Below are 17,485 nucleotides of genomic sequence, written 5' to 3' on the forward strand. Positions count from 1 at the left end.
AAGCTGAATGATAAAAACTTTCAATGGCAGGAAGCTTGTATTGATTGGTAAGATAGGGTCTAGCATATAGGTGATTGAGACAGGAGGTGTGCAATAAATACTTGTTCAAAAAATGTAGTTTCAAAGCTTCTTCAATATTCCATCAAACTTCTTGAAAGATAAAACAGCTGGGGCACTTGTCTGAGTCAGCAGTGGATAAGCCTGTAATAAACCATACTTTTGCCCTAAGAAACACACAAGCATGTCAGTGCATATTAGGCCAAGAAGTTGATGGCATTCCTGATCAGGGATCAACCAATAAGCCCTGAGACCATACTGACCTGGGTATAAAGAACATCCATATGAAGTAAAGCCAGGAGGGGCCAGGATCAGGCATCCTATTAATCAGCAAGGCCATTTTAATAGATGGCCCAGGGTAAAGCAGGCAAGAAATTCCATACAGAGAACAGGGAAGACAGGAAGGAGCAGGGAGGAAAACAGGTCTGGGCAGGTTAATTCAACAGTGTGGGAGACCAGACTTAACAAGAACAAGAACAAAGGGACATAAAGCACTAATGCTGAGCAGCAAGAAGAGGCTGGCTATTCTCTGCAACATTTCAAAGGACTGTGCTCTACTGGTTTGTGGGAAGGATCAAGCCTACAGATACTGACGAATATTATGAGACAGAGGTGAGAGAACTACAGAGAAAACTTGATCCAGATGATGCAGTGGTAGAAGTACTAGATGAACTTAACAACTTCCCAAGCAGAAGAGCAAGTGGAAAAAGAAATGTCTGCCCACCTAAGCCAGAATAGTTATGTATCTTTGCTGAACCTACTTACCTCTGACTTGCTGTTCTAGACTAAGGATGACTGCCACGGCCTGATGAAGAATAAGGAGTTTTGTTTGGGGTTTTTCACTCTTTAAATGGAGCTGACACATTCGACCAAGCTCTTTGAATGCCTCGTTAATATCCCGCACACGTAAACGTTCTCTAGCATTGTTAGCCATCCGCCTTTCTTTCTCCCTTTCTATCTTCTGTTCTGGGTTCAAATCCTCATCTTCATTAGTACTGCTAGAAAACAAAGTAACAACAATGTCTATTAAGTCCCTATAAAATCAGGGACTTAGGACTTACCTGCTCATTGTATAAAATTATAAAGATGAAAATGAAAATTACCTATAAATTTTACCAATTAGTAGTAAGTTACACTTAACATGATTATATATATCTTTCCAGTCTTTCTTTAATGCACATATATATATATGTAGTTGAGATTGTATCATATACATTTTTTTTAAAAATTTTATTTATTTATTTATTTAGAGAACAAACACATGTATAAGTGGAAAGAGGGGCAGAGAGAGAATCCCAAGCAGACTCCACACTGAACGTGGAGCCTGATGATGCAGGGCTTGATCTCACAACCCTGAGATCATGACCTGAGTTGAAATTAAGATTCATACGCTCAACCGAGTCACCCAGGCACCCGACCACATACATTTTTAAATGCATTTTCCATTGCACATTCAGCATAAACACTTCTCCATAATAGTGTAACTCTTTGTAAACATAATCTGAATGACTACATAATATTCTAGTACCTTCCTACTCAGAATGTGATCAGCAGCATCAGCATTACTGGGAGCTTGTTAAAAACACAGACTCAAGTTCTATTGCAAGCCTATTGAATTGGAAGCTACATTTTAACAAGATCCCTGGCTGGTTCATATGTACATTAAAGTTTGAGAAGCACTGTCCTAGTACACTAATGTATTATAATTTGCCTAACCTGTGCTTCTAAACACGTTACAAATCATCTCCCTCAAATGTTTTTTTTTTTTTTTTTCCTCACTTGGTAAGAAGGAGGAAGAAAAGCTTAAGACACAGAATGAGAGAAGTATCTCAGAAAATGACTACTTTTTGTTTCAGAGAGAAATATCATCAGTGGTGATGATTCTAAAACATGAGTCATGGGGTGCCTGGGTGGCTCAGTCTGTTGGGCGTCTGCCCTTGGCTCAGGTCATGGTCTTGGGCTTCCTGCTCAGTGGGGAGTCTGCTTCTTCCTCTCCCTCTGTTCTCTCTCGTTCTCTCTCTCGTGTGCATGCTCGCAGTCTCTAATAAATAAAATCTTAAAAAAACCATGAATCAACTGGAACAATTTTTTTGAAGGACAAATTGGCAAAATGAACCCAAAGCCTTAAAATGTTCACTACGTCTTGATCAGCAATTTCAACTTTAGAAATTCATCCTAAGGATATAATTGGAGATGTACATAGGAATTTACGTAAAAAAGTTGATCACAGAATTATTTACTTTAGCAACTAATTGGGAGTCCAATAATAGGACACAGGTTAAATAAATCACAGTACATCCAGATAATTGTCTACTATGTAGTCTAAAAATTAAGCTGCAGATTATGCTAATAAGTAAAAGATGTCAGATACAAGACTACATACTATATGATTTACATGAACCTCTAGAAAAGACAAAGCTCTAGTAATGGAAAAGCAGATGAATGGCTGCCAGGGGATGGAAGAAGGGTACTGATTACCAAGGGGCATAAGGAAACTTTTTGGGGTGGTAGAAACATTCTATATTATTAATATTGTGGTGGTTATAAAACCATATACATTTGTCCAAGGACAAAAACTGTACACTTAAAATTAGTGTATTTTATTCCATGTGAATTAAACCTCAATAAAGCTGGCTAAAAACAAGGGAAAAAACATTTGAGAAAATTTAGGGACAGATGAGAATATTAAAAATACACTGTTATATGAAAAAAGTTGATATTATGAAACTTATATCTAGTTTAATTCCAATTTAAACTATATTTATGGGATATCTATTCCTTAAAAAGTAAACAGTAGTTAATTCTTGATAGTTCAGTTTCTTGTGATTTTTGTGTTCTTTTCCATATTTTCTAAATTTCTGTAACGAAAACAGATTAAGTAATCAGAAAAAAAAAACATTTGAGGGAGATGATTTGGAATAACTTTTAGAAAATTCTATTTATATTTCAGAAATAAATGACTGAGCAGAGTCTCTCAGAACCCTGAAATAATATGCACAAATAGATGTTTTCTCTGCTCCAATAAACTTGAGTACTGTAATAAAGATTAAGTACACAAGAGATTTTTACTAGCTAATTGTCAAGAATTACATAAAAATATTCTTTTATAATAGAATCACTAGCTCTTCTACTTCAAAGGAAACTTTACAGATCATCTAGCCCAAAGGTTTCCAAATGTGGCCACCCATCAGAATCTTCAGGGACAGTTGAAAAATACAGGTTTCAAAGGTCCCACTACTGGAGATGCTGATTTAGTGAGCTTGGGTTGGGGCCAAGACAATCTGTATTTCTAAAATGTTTCAGGATTTTGTGCATTAGGGCTGAGAACTACTGCCAGATCCAGAGAAGTCAGTGACTATCCTAGGATCACACAGCTAATTAGTGGCAGTGTAATGACAAGGACCCAGGTAAGTGTTCCATGGAAGTAAGGCTATACCACATACCTAAATTATCATCATCATAACAGTAACTATAGTACCTTACGGGGTATTTATTGCATGCAAAAGAGTGTGCAAAGGGCTTTATATGCATCATTTTCAGTTTATTTCCATAAGAATCCTATAATAGAAAGTCTCTTTTTAGAGAAAAAAAAACCCAAAAAACAAACCTAAAGTTCAGAGAGTTTCAATAACTTGTCCAGGGTCACTTGGCAAGTATGTGATGGAGCCATAATTCAATCCCAGGTTAACTTTATTTATCCAAAGACCATGTTATTAACCTATTAACTATCATTAATTGCTAAGCATTGCTGTTATCAGTAAACTATTATACTGCCTTCTCAATTTCTGATAACCTATAATAGGGTTCAGTAAACCGTGGCCCATGAGCTGGCTCCCTGTTTTCTTACATAAAATTTTATTCAAAGAGCCATGCTCACTTGCTTATGTACTGTCTTTGGCTGCTTTTATTATAATGGCAGAGTTGAGTAGTTGCGACAGAGACCCAATGGCCCACAAAACATAAAATAGCTACTGTGTACCCTATACGTGGAAAGTTTGCTGAACTTTGACCTTTAAGATGAAAAAATGAGTAAGAAGGAAAGATGCAAATTATTTATCTTAAAATTTTATTTGAATAATTAAACTATTAAAGAATTAAGATGCCTCAAAGGAGTAGTCTCTGGATTCCGTGACCCAGTTTTTACTTCTTCATGCCCCTGCACAACTGAGTACAAGGCATATTAGAATGACAGTATTAAGGGGCACCTGGGTGGCTCAGTCAGTTAAGCATCTGTCTTCAGCTCAGGTCATGATCCCAGGGTCCTAGGCTCCCTGCTCAGTCGGGAGTCTGCTTTTCCCTCCTTTTCTCCCTCCCCCGCCCTCAGCTCGTGCTCTCTCTCACTCTGACAGTATTAGAAGCTTAAGATTTAATTTTTAAATGAATTTTCAATTTAATTTTTTAAGTTATATCTACCATACTCATCGTGGTCTCCTTTGCACCCTAATTTAATATAAAGAACAATGTTTTAAATATCTATATGTGATATATACATATTATTGAAGCCAAAAAACAGGATATGCCAAAAATATACCAAACCATCTAAATTTAATATAGAACTAGAAGAAAAGTCTGAGGGAAGAATCTGGAAATCATTTGAAACTAATGTACTGTGTGTCAATATCCATACTGAAAAGCAAGGTCAAGTCTGATTTCTCGAAAACCTTCCCCAACAACATCAGTCCACCTGGAGTATTTCCTTTTCCATACTTCTCAAATTTTTGTTTAAATCAGGAGTTGGCAAACTTCCTCTGTAAATGGCCCGATAATAAATATTATCAGCTTTGTGGGCCATCTGGTCTCTGCTGTAACTACCCAAATCTGCCTTGGCATTGGGAAAGCAGCCATAGACCATATGCAAATGAATGAGATATGGAAGTGTTCCAATAAAACTTTATTTATAAAAATAGGTCATAGGCCACATGTGGCCCATAGGCCACAGTTTGCTAACCTCTGGTTTAAATCATACAATAGAGTTTTACCATAAACATAGTATTAAAAAATATATTCAAATATTTATTGGTAGAATGTATCTAAATGTCTCCAAATGTACAATTTAACTTGTTTTATTTTGTGCTCTAACTGAAGGGAGAGATATAATTCTTCTTTATATGTAGCCCCTAAAATATTGTGGTATAATGGAATACATAATTTTGCAGTCAGCATCATATGCCTCCCTTTTTACGGTTGCTATGAGCACTAAATGAGGTAACATATGAAGTCCCAACACAGTACTAGAACATAGCTGACACTTAATAAATGCATGATACCTTTCAATTCTCCAAGTATTTTCCACCCATGGCAAGTGAGTGAAATGTAATACCTGAATGCTAATAAATACCTTGTTCTGCCTCTAGATGAAACCTTGATATCTTTTTGGGAGGATTCATCATCTGATTTCATGTCATCTGATGAAGGAGGTTCATGAAGGTTTTCATCTTTTTCTTTGTTTTCAGTCTTGATTTCTGCTGGAACAACAGTTCCAGACTGACTTTGCAAGCCACCTAACAAAGAGGCAAAGAAACATAAATGTCCAGAATTAGAACTAAGACAGTAAAAAGCCTTCTAGATGGTGAATGTTTTTATTTGTTACAGGACTATGGTGGAAATCTGAAGATGTAGGATAATATACTATTTAGAGCTGGAAAGAAGAGATCCACAAACCTTGGAGAAAATGGTTTTTAAAGCAACTATATTTAAAAGAAGAAGTCTAGGGCACCTGGGTGGCTCAGTGGGTTAAACGTTGGACTCCCTGCTCAGCGGGGAGTGTGCTTGAGATTCTCTTTCTCCCTGCCTCCCTCGACAACCCCCCTCAAATAAATAAATAAATCTTAAAAAAAATAAATAAAAGAAGTCTGACCTTGATGGTCACTCTAATGCTTACTTTAAGGCACTATTTAACAACTGAATAAGTATGAGAAACTTGATGCAGTTTAGAAACTGACTTCTAAGGTGCTGCTAAGGTAAAGGAAATAAGCTTGAACATTTTCCCAGATAAACACAATAAAATGGGCTGCATGGTTAAATATAACTGGGAAAACTTTACTTTGGTGATCTTAACATAGGTTATATACTTGTACTTATAAGCTCTATTATAACATTTGTCAGTTTGTTTTTATCAGAATTGTCTCTCCAATTAAATTAAAATCTTCTAAATAAAAGCTACTATCATTTGGAGCTCTCAACATACTCAGAAAAATTCCTCACTGCCTCTAGGGACCATGAGGGCTCAGTCACGAGGGGAAGTGATTAGGAAAGAGACATGACGGAAGGAGGAGCAGGTAAGATGACCAGTAAATACTGAACAGTTTGCATGTGGTTCTTTTTTTTTTTTAAAGATTTTATTTATTTATTTGACAGAGAGAGAGACAGACAGACAGCAAGAGCGGGAACACAAGCAGGGGCAGAGGGAGAGGGAGAAGCAGACTCTCTACTAAGCAGGGAGCCCGACACGGGACTCGATCCCAGGACCCTGGGATCATGACCTGAGCCGAAGGCAGACGCTTAACGACTGAGCCACCCAGGCGCCCCTTGCATGGGGTTCTATCCATCAATAAGGATCTACAATTGGCCCAGCAAAATGGGGCAATTAGAATTCTAAATATCTACCTTCTATATTCAGTAGCATTGCTGTTTGGAACTGCCCCACCTAAGATGACTTTCGATTCACAGATGTCAATCTGCTTGTAAGAAAGATGACAGTGTTCCAAATGATATCTCTGTATGCATTACTGCTGAAAACCAACAATACAGTTACCTCTATAATTTTCTTGTGTTTTGTGGTTCAAGTCTGTGCTTGAAGCAGTGACCGTACTAGACAGGACTGAATGATTGCCATTGAGACTGACAGAGTCTTCTCGATGAGTTCCAACCTAAAGTTAAAAAAAAAAAAGAAAAGAAAAGAAAAGAAAAGTCAAGACAGTTCAGGGACAATAACTGTTTAAATTCTTTTAATGGGTTTAATAGAGAAAATGACATCTATCACTTATCTGAATTTAACAACTTTTCTGGGATGTTACTTTTCTGATTTTTGGATTTCAAAAGACTTGATGGGACCACTGCTTTTGAATCAAAATATAAAAAATAAAATTCCAACTTTCAAATTTTATATCCCACAGAAGGTTGTGTGAAGCGAATGAGCTAACAGAGATAAAGCACTCTATAAGCCATAAAGCACTACACATTATAGCATCTATTAATAATCCTACATCAATCAATCTGAAAATCTATTCCATATACATATTCCATATGTATGAATTTGCATTTAACAAAATATTGCTACACTCCAAGTAATAATAGTATTTATCTATACTTTGGTATATCCTTTCCTCACACATATATATAGTGTGTTGTTTTTTCTTCTTCCTCTGCCTCCCTCAAAAATTTTAAGAGGAGTAAAAGCAATACAAAATGAAATTAACTAAAAACAAAAGTTCTGCATTGCCAGGCAACAAAAATGACATATTTTTATTCTGTTTTAATCAAACTTACATAAATCACAATTAGCCTAAAATTAGAAGGTAAGGCATGCAAATACCACCAAGTATTTTAGCTATAGCAATATTTTTGGAAAAACTGGTTACAAATGAAGCTTTTTATTAGGACAGTAGCATATGTATCAGTTACAAGATTAAGTCTTTAATTAAAGAGGTTTATTGCTTGGAGTTATATATAAGAATCACTGTTTTTCAACAAATCCTTCAATCCCAGCAAACTCTTTTGCTTTGAATCCCTCTTGAGTAATTAATATAGCTTTTATCTTTCATGACTTTGTATGGATTTTACCCTAAGAGGTATAAATACCCCTATGCAAGTTTATCCTTTGGTTTCTTGTGAGCTAAACAAAAGGCACCAAAGCAAAGTTTCGGGCAACAGGCCATTTGGTACTGGACTTGATTAGAACACATCAGGTCTTTCACTATACTTTTTAAGAAATGTCTGTTTTCCACCCTTATCTTTAATGTAGTTTTTCTTTTTAAAATTTTCTGAGGTGGGGGGTGGCTCAGGAGAGGGGAACAGAGGGAGAGAGAGAGAGAATCTTAAACAGGCTCCATGCCCAGTGCAGAGCCCGAGATGGGGCTCCATCTCTCACGACCCTGAGATCATGACCTGAGCCAAAATCAAGAGTCAGACACTTAAATGACTGATCCACCCAGGCGCCCCTTTAATGTAGTTTTAAAAAACCCACTTAATGTATTCCTATCTACTTTTAAATTTATTTGAGGATTAGTCATTGCTGAGGATTAGTTGCTTTCTTTGCTTGCTATGAACTACTTAATGATCTAAGGAGGTCAGTTCAAAAATCCCATTTATAAAAATAAATATAGTATAAATATAACATATAGCTGCAAAACCTTTGGGGCTTTAGGAGCCTAAGCCTATTCTAAAGATAAATACCACCAGAACAGTTTTGACTGGCTGAAGAAATCATTGCAGGACAAAGTAAAAGCTAGGATTTCTGTGTTTGTGTTTATAATGTGAACTTAAAAAAGTTCCTGTGATCTTTGGTAATATGTGCTAAATTTTGTTCTTACCTAGTATTTTGAGGTATCATACCAAGTAGTTAAAAGAAAATAGCCTTTTAAAACTTAAACTTTTAAACATATGTATATTTACTCTATACTATATGCGTACAACTCATTTTACAGCTCTGTAAGACAATACCATCGAACAGCCACAGAACTGAATTTCCATCCAGGCAATAAGTGATGGTGCAGCTTCTGAATTCTTACTTCTTTTTATTAGTAAAAACAATTCTGATTTTCTGAATCTCAACTAATAAAAATGTTCTATCATTTCCTTTCTGATGAAAGGCCTGGCAGACAAAAGATCATTATTGAAGTAAATCTTAGGGATTTTGCCTTTACCTGAAGGAAAATCAGATGGTTGATCAATTTGTTTTGGGATATAAACGCCAGCAAATATTTTCATCTTTTGGAATACTACAAACTAAGTATTTTTTTTGGCTCCCAAAAAGAAAAAAAAAATTAAACCTTTAAAAAACGTTTAGACTAGACTCAGACTAGCAAAAAGCTTGAAGTCTGGAGTTTTTCATGTTAATGAAGTTAGCAGGAACTTTTTTTTTTTGGTAACTCGATTCCCCGTGCAAATGGCCCTCATATATTTTCTGGAGAATTTGACTTTCACAGTTCTTAAAGTTCTTTTTAACCCTTGCTCACACTGGCTCCCATGTCCTCCTTTTAATCTGCAGCTACCCATTCAAATGGCTCTGTCCACAGACACAACAGGTGTATAAACAGTTCTTTGTCTGAGCTCAGAGACTGGGCCAGCCAGATAGAACCCTATGTTTAATTGTTCCTCTCGTTAGCATACAGCTGACAGGCTGCTGCTGCTGGGGGAGTAGCAGAGGAAGGCAAACCCCTAGGTCTGCTATGCTCTAAATTTCAATTATTATGAAGAGCTCTATTTCAGAATAAAAGGCCCATCTCATTAAATGACATCATCCTGCATTCTGAATCTTCACAATCTGTGTATGGCCTTACTTTTGTGGGAGCACCCAACAAGGGACCTGTTTTCATTTAATTTGGCCAATAGCTTTAGCACCCACAATAGAAAAATGCTAAATCTAATTAGTTGATGAATAAGAGGTCTTGTGAATTAAGGAGCAGACTGAAAAGTACTCAGTATGAATTCCTCTCTGATTCTGAATTCTATTCTAATAATTTGTTCCATTTGTACTGTTCACTGAATACTAATGATTTAAATTAATCAGTATTAATCTCCAGACTGATTAAAGGATCTTTATGTTCTGTGTGTATTTTGTTTTACCTAAAGAGGGGTTTTAAGCTAGAAACTTGGTAGAATATGGCTCCTTTTTAATGATATTGTCATAAATACATAACCTATATGGTTTTCAAACTTAAAAAAGTTGCCATTTGGAATAATTCTGAATTTACAAATCTCTTAAAAACCATTATAATGTAGTTTTAATGAAAAAAAAATTAAATTGCCCATTCTGGAAAAAATTGGTTAGAAAAAGAAAAATACAGTTAAAAATAAACTCCTTCAAATCATTTGAAGCCTAGACACACAATTTCTATGGCATACAAGCCTATACTAATAAAATTAGTCTAAATGTAAGGTTAAAAGAACTGCAAATGTGCTATGTGACAAAAGTGCTGATTTTGAATAAATATTTCTTTATTTGTCTGTTAGTCTTTAATAACTTTATCTTACGTCTCTTAGAACTATTCTCTAACTGCTTTAGGATTTAGAAAACAGACATAATTTATATTTTTAAATCATTATATAAGAAACTTTAAATCCTACAATTTAACATTATTCTGTCATACAAGAACACCAGACATCTCCAACCACAGCTTAAACAACAAAACCCCAAACAATTAAAAAAAAAAATTAAAAGAAATGGTTGGATTAAATTTCCTTAGTACTTATAACAAAGAAATCAAAAGACCTCATGGATAAAATTTTGTATCATAAATGAGGAACTTTTTAATATTTGCATCAAGTTTTCATTAATACAAAAAGCTTCTTCTTCTTCTTCTTTTTTTTTTTTTTTTAAAGATTTTATTTATTTATTTCACAGAGAGAGACACAGCGAGAGAGGGAACGCAAGCAGGGGGAGTGGGAGAGGGAGAAGCAGGCTTCCCGCGGAGCAGGGAGCCCGATGCGGGGCTGGATCCCAGGACCCTGGGACCATGACCTGAGCCGAAGGCAGACGCTTAACGACTGAGCCACCCAGGCACCCCAATACAAAAAGCTTCTAATACAACTTAGTATGAAGTTGAAATCACTGTTAGAGGAAGGAGTACTTTCTGTTAAAGATAAAAGTGATATCATGAGCTATCTCACTGGGCCTCAGTATTCTAGGTATTACACAACCATAAACAGATATGACATACAATAACTTTGTACTGTTGAGACCTCTTCATAATGCCCAAATAAAATTAACAATTCTAGTCCTTTTCGGTTTTCTACTTAATATCAGTACTTTTTCTTGTCAGCAGTTTATTCTAAGAGTTTATTCTTACACTAAATAAGTGGGAGCAAAACTGAAGTCCAATGCTGACATTTTAATAGTTCTAAAAACCCTGATTTTGTGCTTTAAAATTTAAACAGTATACCAATCATATCCTAGTAAGAGTACCCAACAAAAAAGTCTTAAGTTTTATATTTGCATTCAGCAAATATGGAGAAATCATCAAAAATATTGAAAGGGAATATGAAATTAAGTAAATGAAAATGTTAACACCATTCAAAAATAAGAGCAAATATTAAGGCTATGCCAGGCTGTCTATACTAATTATATTTTAAGAAGCAGGAATTATCCATTTCTTAAATTTTTTTCTGACATAGTAATCTTTCTAAAGATTTAATTTTTGTGTGTACTAATTAGATAGCTAAAATAATGTTAAAAGCTTTCTGTGGTTGAAGCCTCATATAATTCTAAACTTTGAGGCTGGTCAAGTTCAGTTAAAAGTAACAGTCGAAATTAAATCTTTTGATTTTGGCTCCTATTAATGTATGATTTTGGCAGTTGGTAGTCTTATCTCCTTGGTGTGAAATATAAAAATCTTTTTCTGGAATAATTAAAAAATACCAATGATTTCATCTATAAGACAAGAAAATGGATCTTCCACAAATCAATAATATCAGCTATGGATGACTTTTACTGACATAATCTTCTTACAACTGAAAACAATGTAAAGCAAGTTTACTAGCAGCAAAGTTACTTCCCTGACCAAGGGACACTATTTTGATTAAACCTGTCTATGTAGCCTTATACCACAAGTAATCTTGATAGCACTGCAGGCTGAGAGCTGGGCTGTCTGTACCACTTTTATCTTGACATCAACTCTTCTACTCTAAGTGTATTCTGGCTTACCTCAATCAAGTATTCCAACTACTTCAATAAAACTCCCAAACTAATCATTAAAAAAATAAGCAAACAGTTATAAGGCTCCAAGAAAAAGAAAAAAACTTGCTAACCCTCATTACCTGCACTGGGAAGCTAATTTATGTTCCAATTCAAAAACTGGCAAGGTGTGGCCTGTTGGCCAAAGGTGACGAACCATGAGAGCTTATGGACTCTGGTCCTGGTGTTTTACAAATTAAGGAGCTCTTTTTTTGTAAACGAAGTTTTATTGGAACACAGCCACACCCATTTGTTTTCATAATGTCTATGGCTGCTTTCATGTTACAATGTTAAAGTAGTTGTGACAGAGACCATATAGCCTGCAAAGCTGAAAATATTTACTACCTGGCCTTTTACAGAAGTATGCTGGCTCCCTTTTCTAAATACTAGGAGAGAAAGCAATATCATATTTAAAACCTGCAATTTGGGGGCGCCTGGGTGGCTCAGTTGGTTAAGCAACTGCCTTCGGCTCAGGTCATGATCCTGGAGTCCCGGGATCGAGTCCCACATCGGGCTCCATGCTCGGCAGGGAGTCTGCTTCTCCCTCTGACCCTCCCCCCTCTCATGTGCTCTCTCTCACTCTCTCTCAAATAAATAAATAAAATCTTTAAAAAAAAAAACAAAAACCTGCAATTTGGATGGTGACCCACAGTAAATGCCCATGAGAACAAAAATTTTATTTGAAAGTTCTGTGGAATTCCTGAAATGGTATTTATCAGAATAACTCTATTCTCTGCAGAAAATAAATGGAATGATGAAAATTACATGTTTTAGAGAGAAGCTGACCTTACAAATTCTATATATATATATATATATATATATTTTTTTTTTTTTTTTAAAGATTTTATTTATTTATTTGACAGAGAGACAGCGAGAGAGGGAACACAAGCAGGGGGAGTGGGAGAGGGAGAAGCAGGCTTCCCGCGGAGCAGGGAGCCCGACATAGGGCTTGATCCCAGCACCCTGGGATCATGAGCCGAGCCGAAGGCAGACGCTCAATGGCCGAGCCACCCAGGCACCCTGACCTTACAAATTCTATATGGTGATACAGAGTTGTTGGTAAACTGTTATTTCTGCGGTTACTTCATAATTTTGGCCATGTAACCTCCATTTTTAGAAATCTTTAAAATAAGTACTAATTTACGTTAATATAGAGGAAAAGTATAAAAACTACCAGAAAGTCAAACAGGACCAAAAAGGAAAAGTGATTCTAGAATGTAAAACTGTGTCATTTCTTAGTCGTCATCAATTAGAATACAGAGGGGAAAGAGGGAATAATAAAAGCAGGAGATTAATTCTTAAAGATGGCTGGCAATAGCTGTAATGATATGTCCCCCCAAATCACATACCTTCCAATCATATGAAAAGAGTTGATTTCACATAGGTGGGTACTGAGTGTTTAAGCAGGGGGCTCCTGGCACTGCTGATGTCCTCAGACATCCTAAGAGCCGCTAGGATAAGAACCTTCCTCAACAGGATGCCTAACGCTTAGCTGGGAGAGTCACTGGCTGACTATGAGCTTCGTTTCATTCTATCCTTAGATCTTTTTGCTGAAATTGAGAACTGAGGACTCACAGCTAAACTGTTCATTTCAGAAGGATGGGAGATGAACAGTGACTCACCTGACAGTTTCAGATTTTTTTTGTCAGTTAATAACTTTTATATTTTGAGGGTAAGCCTGTCAGAAACGTGTGGCCCCACCTCCACTACTGACTGTCTGGATGGGGTGGGTGCAGCAGATGACGTCCAGCAGGTTTTCACCCGCTCCACGGCCTCCACGACCTGGAGAGAGGACCTCGCTAGACACACGGAGCAACAGCGCGGGCTCAGCTGCTGTGGCACGGACACTGCTGCTCAGTCTGAGCCAGACGCACCCCCTGGGCAGAAGACTTCTTTCTAGACTTTTTTTTTTTCCTTTTAAAAGAATATTTCTGGCAGCCCTTTTGCTGATGCTCTGAAGTAGGCAGCATATTCCTAGAGGATATAATGGAAGCTACTTTTTTAATTAAAAGCTTCAGGGCAGTATGTAATGAAACCATTTTTCTCTCCACAAGTCTTTCTAAAATGCACTAGATTTCTACATGGCTTTGTAGGGTTGGATTTTGAAAAGTCTCTTTCCATCTCATACCCAAAGCTCATAAAAACAACCACCTGAAGACAGAAGTTCCATTTTATACAAACTCTGCGTTTAATTGGGAGGAGCCAGAGATATATCAAATATTGTATAGGAGCAGTGAGCTATTAACAGGGAAGAATTAAAAGATGATTTTAAGAGGTGAAGGAATAACTTCAAATGTTGCCAGTTCAGACAAACTTGGGATTCAAATATATTGATTTTCAAGTCATTCTTCTAAATAAGGATAAGTAGTTATTTCAACAAAACAATAATTATTTGACATTCTACATTTATGTTTGCAACAAATGCTATCTTATTATACTGATATTATTTTATTATTACTAACAGTGATAACACCACCCTATATTTCTCTGACTTTCATAATTTTAAATGTTTTCACATTTTATTAGCTTACCAAAAGCAACCAAAATTTAGAAGGAGCCCGAATTACCAGATTTTCTGACATTGAAAAAAAAAATCCCAAAACTGGTTGTTAAGATATGCAGGCATCTACTGTCACCTACGCTGCCGAAAACACCGTATTCAGGAACCTAGGCAGCCGTGTTTGATGTTTACTTCAAACATCAAACTGCTCCAAAATGAATATAAATGGCTGTCTGACATGTGAATGTGAAAATGTGGAACCAATCCTATTTTACAGAACACAAGCCTTCAGCATTTGGGGCACCTAATTATTTCGATGATAGGTGAATTTTACCCTTGATCACATGGTTTACACCTAGAAATCTGTTTCACAGGAGAATATTCCATAGCATGCAATAAATCCTAAAAACAATGCTATAAACACTCAAACACACGGCATCAGTTAAATTGCAGGTTCAAAAAGAGCTTCATTCCTTTAGAAGACAATCTGGATAAAAAATAACGTAGGACATACAACAGAATTTTTGATTTGCTGAGAAGTTTTACTTTTTTCTCTCTAAAGAATTATGTTTTTTAAAAGATGGATTGAATTATTTTATTCTCTTCAGAAATTAATTGAATATTGTTTTCTTTCATTGTCACTTAAATTACAGCTATTCTTAAAACTACCCAATTTTTTCTTTATTTGGTAATAAAGCTTAAATTTGGACTGGTACAAATAATTTCACATTCCTTCTGCTTTTGAAGGCTGGTTCTGAATTATAATAAACAGCCTTTCTAGACCAGACCCCTTGAAATTCAGTCTTGCTTTACTGTTTTTGCTTAGACTTCCTACCATTTCAAGGCAAAACTGTTCTGGCCACACATCTGGAAAAAAAAATCTAAGTTTAAGCTAAAATGATCTTGTAGAAAGCTTTAGCTCTTTGCACATGATCATAGCAGGACTTTAAGGGCCAATGCTCAGCCAATGACCCTGCCCAACAAGTGTTTTTAAAAAAGAAGGACCCTCTCTTCCAAAGATTTCATGAAAAACATTTAGGAATATAGGCTTTAGGGTATATTACAAAAGAGATGAGCACTATTTTACCATTGAAGCAGATCGACTGCTTGTAACAAGGCTTGATCCACCATAGTTTGAATTGAGGCTTCCAATTGATGCATTATGGGATGGTCCCAATAAACTGTGTATGTCACTGTGACCAGCAGGCAAACTGGTGGACGGTCCCACAGCATGGTTCCGCAGCACATGGATAGCATCATCCAGTCTGTCTAAACGATCCTCCATTCGAGATTGCTATAGGGATTGAAAAAAGACATGGAGGTTACTGCTGGTATCTGTTAAATTATTAAACTGCTGTTTCCTACTTTGGGATATATGGAAGACAGCAAGTAAAATGTACTATCAGGTAACTTCAAAAGCAACTACCTGCACTACAATCAAGAATCAAAGAAAGGACATTTGTTGACTATGCATAATTAACACAGCTTCAGAAACAAATCACTGCTTCATAAAAATCTATTTACCAATCTACCATGAGGCTATTTCTTTTAGCTTCCTACAAAAGATGAAAGCTATTCTGCTGTGTCTGATAATTACAGGTGATAAAAAAGATAACCTGGACTTTAATACTGATCTTTGAAATGCAAGCAATTTAGGGAAGGGTCCTCAAATCCATCAAGTTTAAGGTGTAATTTTGTTTTAAGTGAATAAAGCACCCCTATCTGAAATGGTGAACACATCCAAATATGCTCTTTCACAAAACTGAGGGAATGATATTGTCTGTGGATACACACATGCCCCATACACAAACATATTAGAATTTTAAAAATCAAAAGCACATGCCAGTAGAGCTCTTTTAAAAGGAATCATTCTCAATAACATGAACAAAAGTCTATTTTTACATACTGTACGAAAATGAAAATGGTCATTGTTTGATTTTAAAAGACTCTGGAGTCTGGAGTCTGTACAGGCTTGAAGATTTTAAATGGATAATAGGAAGTATAATTAATTGAAACACAAAAAAGGCACCATCTAAAAGAAATAGTACCTCACAGACATCCTTTAAGAAGGACATTGCATCTTGCAAATGCTCGTGAAGTTGCTGCTCAACTCGATTTTTCTGGCAAAGTCAAGACAGAACAGGAGGCAAAGCACAGGTTAAGATTAACTCCAAAAGAGATGAGGAAATAGCTGATGTGCATGTCAGCATAACATGTTAGTAAAGTTAACACGGAGACCTGCAAGATCTACTTGTATTAAGGTATGAGAAGGCTGGGATTTAACAGCGAAGTTATAAGGTTAGCATCTAAACAGCACACATTGCTTATATTTGCTTGCAAAATATGAGAGAAGAAGACTTTCCTTTCAATTGTTCTGTTAGTCACAGAAAAAGAACTTTTCTGTTTGCAACCTGGAATTATTGAATGACTTAGCATTCCATCAAGTCACCCTTATTTTGTTTTTATAATACTTTGTAATTCTGTGGTAAGCACTGAAAAGCAACAGCAGTTAACATTCTACCACAAATTCTTCACGCTCAATACCCAGACAGGCTTTTTTATTCTACTGCCTTATTCGTTTTGTTAAATAACATTTTTGCTTTTACAATGAACACAATACATTTTTTTAGAAAAGAAAACATGGGAAATAACACTTTTCATGACAAATATAATTGATATTACATTTTAAACTTTTAATGGAAATGTAATAAACCATATACATAATAGTCACATGAGAAAGAGTAAAATATATCATTTTCCACTGCTCGACTAATTTTCTTGCTTTTACTTGGTCTCTGTGCCTTTTTATTTGTTTCCTCTTATATGTAAACATACAAGTACAGAAGAATTGAACTCTAGATTTATCAAAGAAGCAAGAATCCCATAACTCTATTTTAACACCAGTTGTCCTGAGACCAGAAGCCTGAGGTCCCAAAGAACAGATGGCAAAAGGCACACCCAATGTGTCTTATACTGTTAAACTACATTAGGCCACTTGTTAGCAAAGAATTCGTGTGTAATGCTATCCTACTGTT

At 36.0% G+C, this 17,485-nt stretch overlaps 1 protein-coding gene across 11 annotated transcripts in view; it reads right to left on the bottom strand.

Annotated features, from left to right (window-relative positions):
• TCF12 (transcription factor 12) overlaps nt 1–17,485 on the bottom strand; it is a 375,623-nt gene that overhangs the window by 12,061 nt on the left and 346,077 nt on the right. For 6 of the 11 annotated variants that reach the window (XM_045899993.3, XM_054513526.2, XM_045899997.3 and 3 more), the window contains 5 exons: nt 16,499–16,570; nt 15,538–15,744; nt 6,812–6,926; nt 5,396–5,558; nt 823–1,055 (listed from right to left, as the gene is read on the bottom strand). In XM_045899993.3, the coding sequence (XP_045755949.1) occupies nt 823–1,055; nt 5,396–5,558; nt 6,812–6,926; nt 15,538–15,744; nt 16,499–16,570 (790 nt within the window). The remainder of the gene's footprint in view (nt 1–822; nt 1,056–5,395; nt 5,559–6,811; nt 6,927–15,537; nt 15,745–16,498; nt 16,571–17,485) is intronic. The other 5 variants (XM_045899996.3, XM_045900002.3, XM_045899995.3 and 2 more) reach the window with 3 other exon arrangements.

Source organism: Mirounga angustirostris, unplaced genomic scaffold, assembly GCF_029215605.1.
Source record: "Mirounga angustirostris isolate CCGP_5_RB_7025 unplaced genomic scaffold, mMirAng1.0.hap1 SCAF_9, whole genome shotgun sequence".
NCBI lineage: Eukaryota > Metazoa > Chordata > Mammalia > Carnivora > Phocidae > Mirounga > Mirounga angustirostris.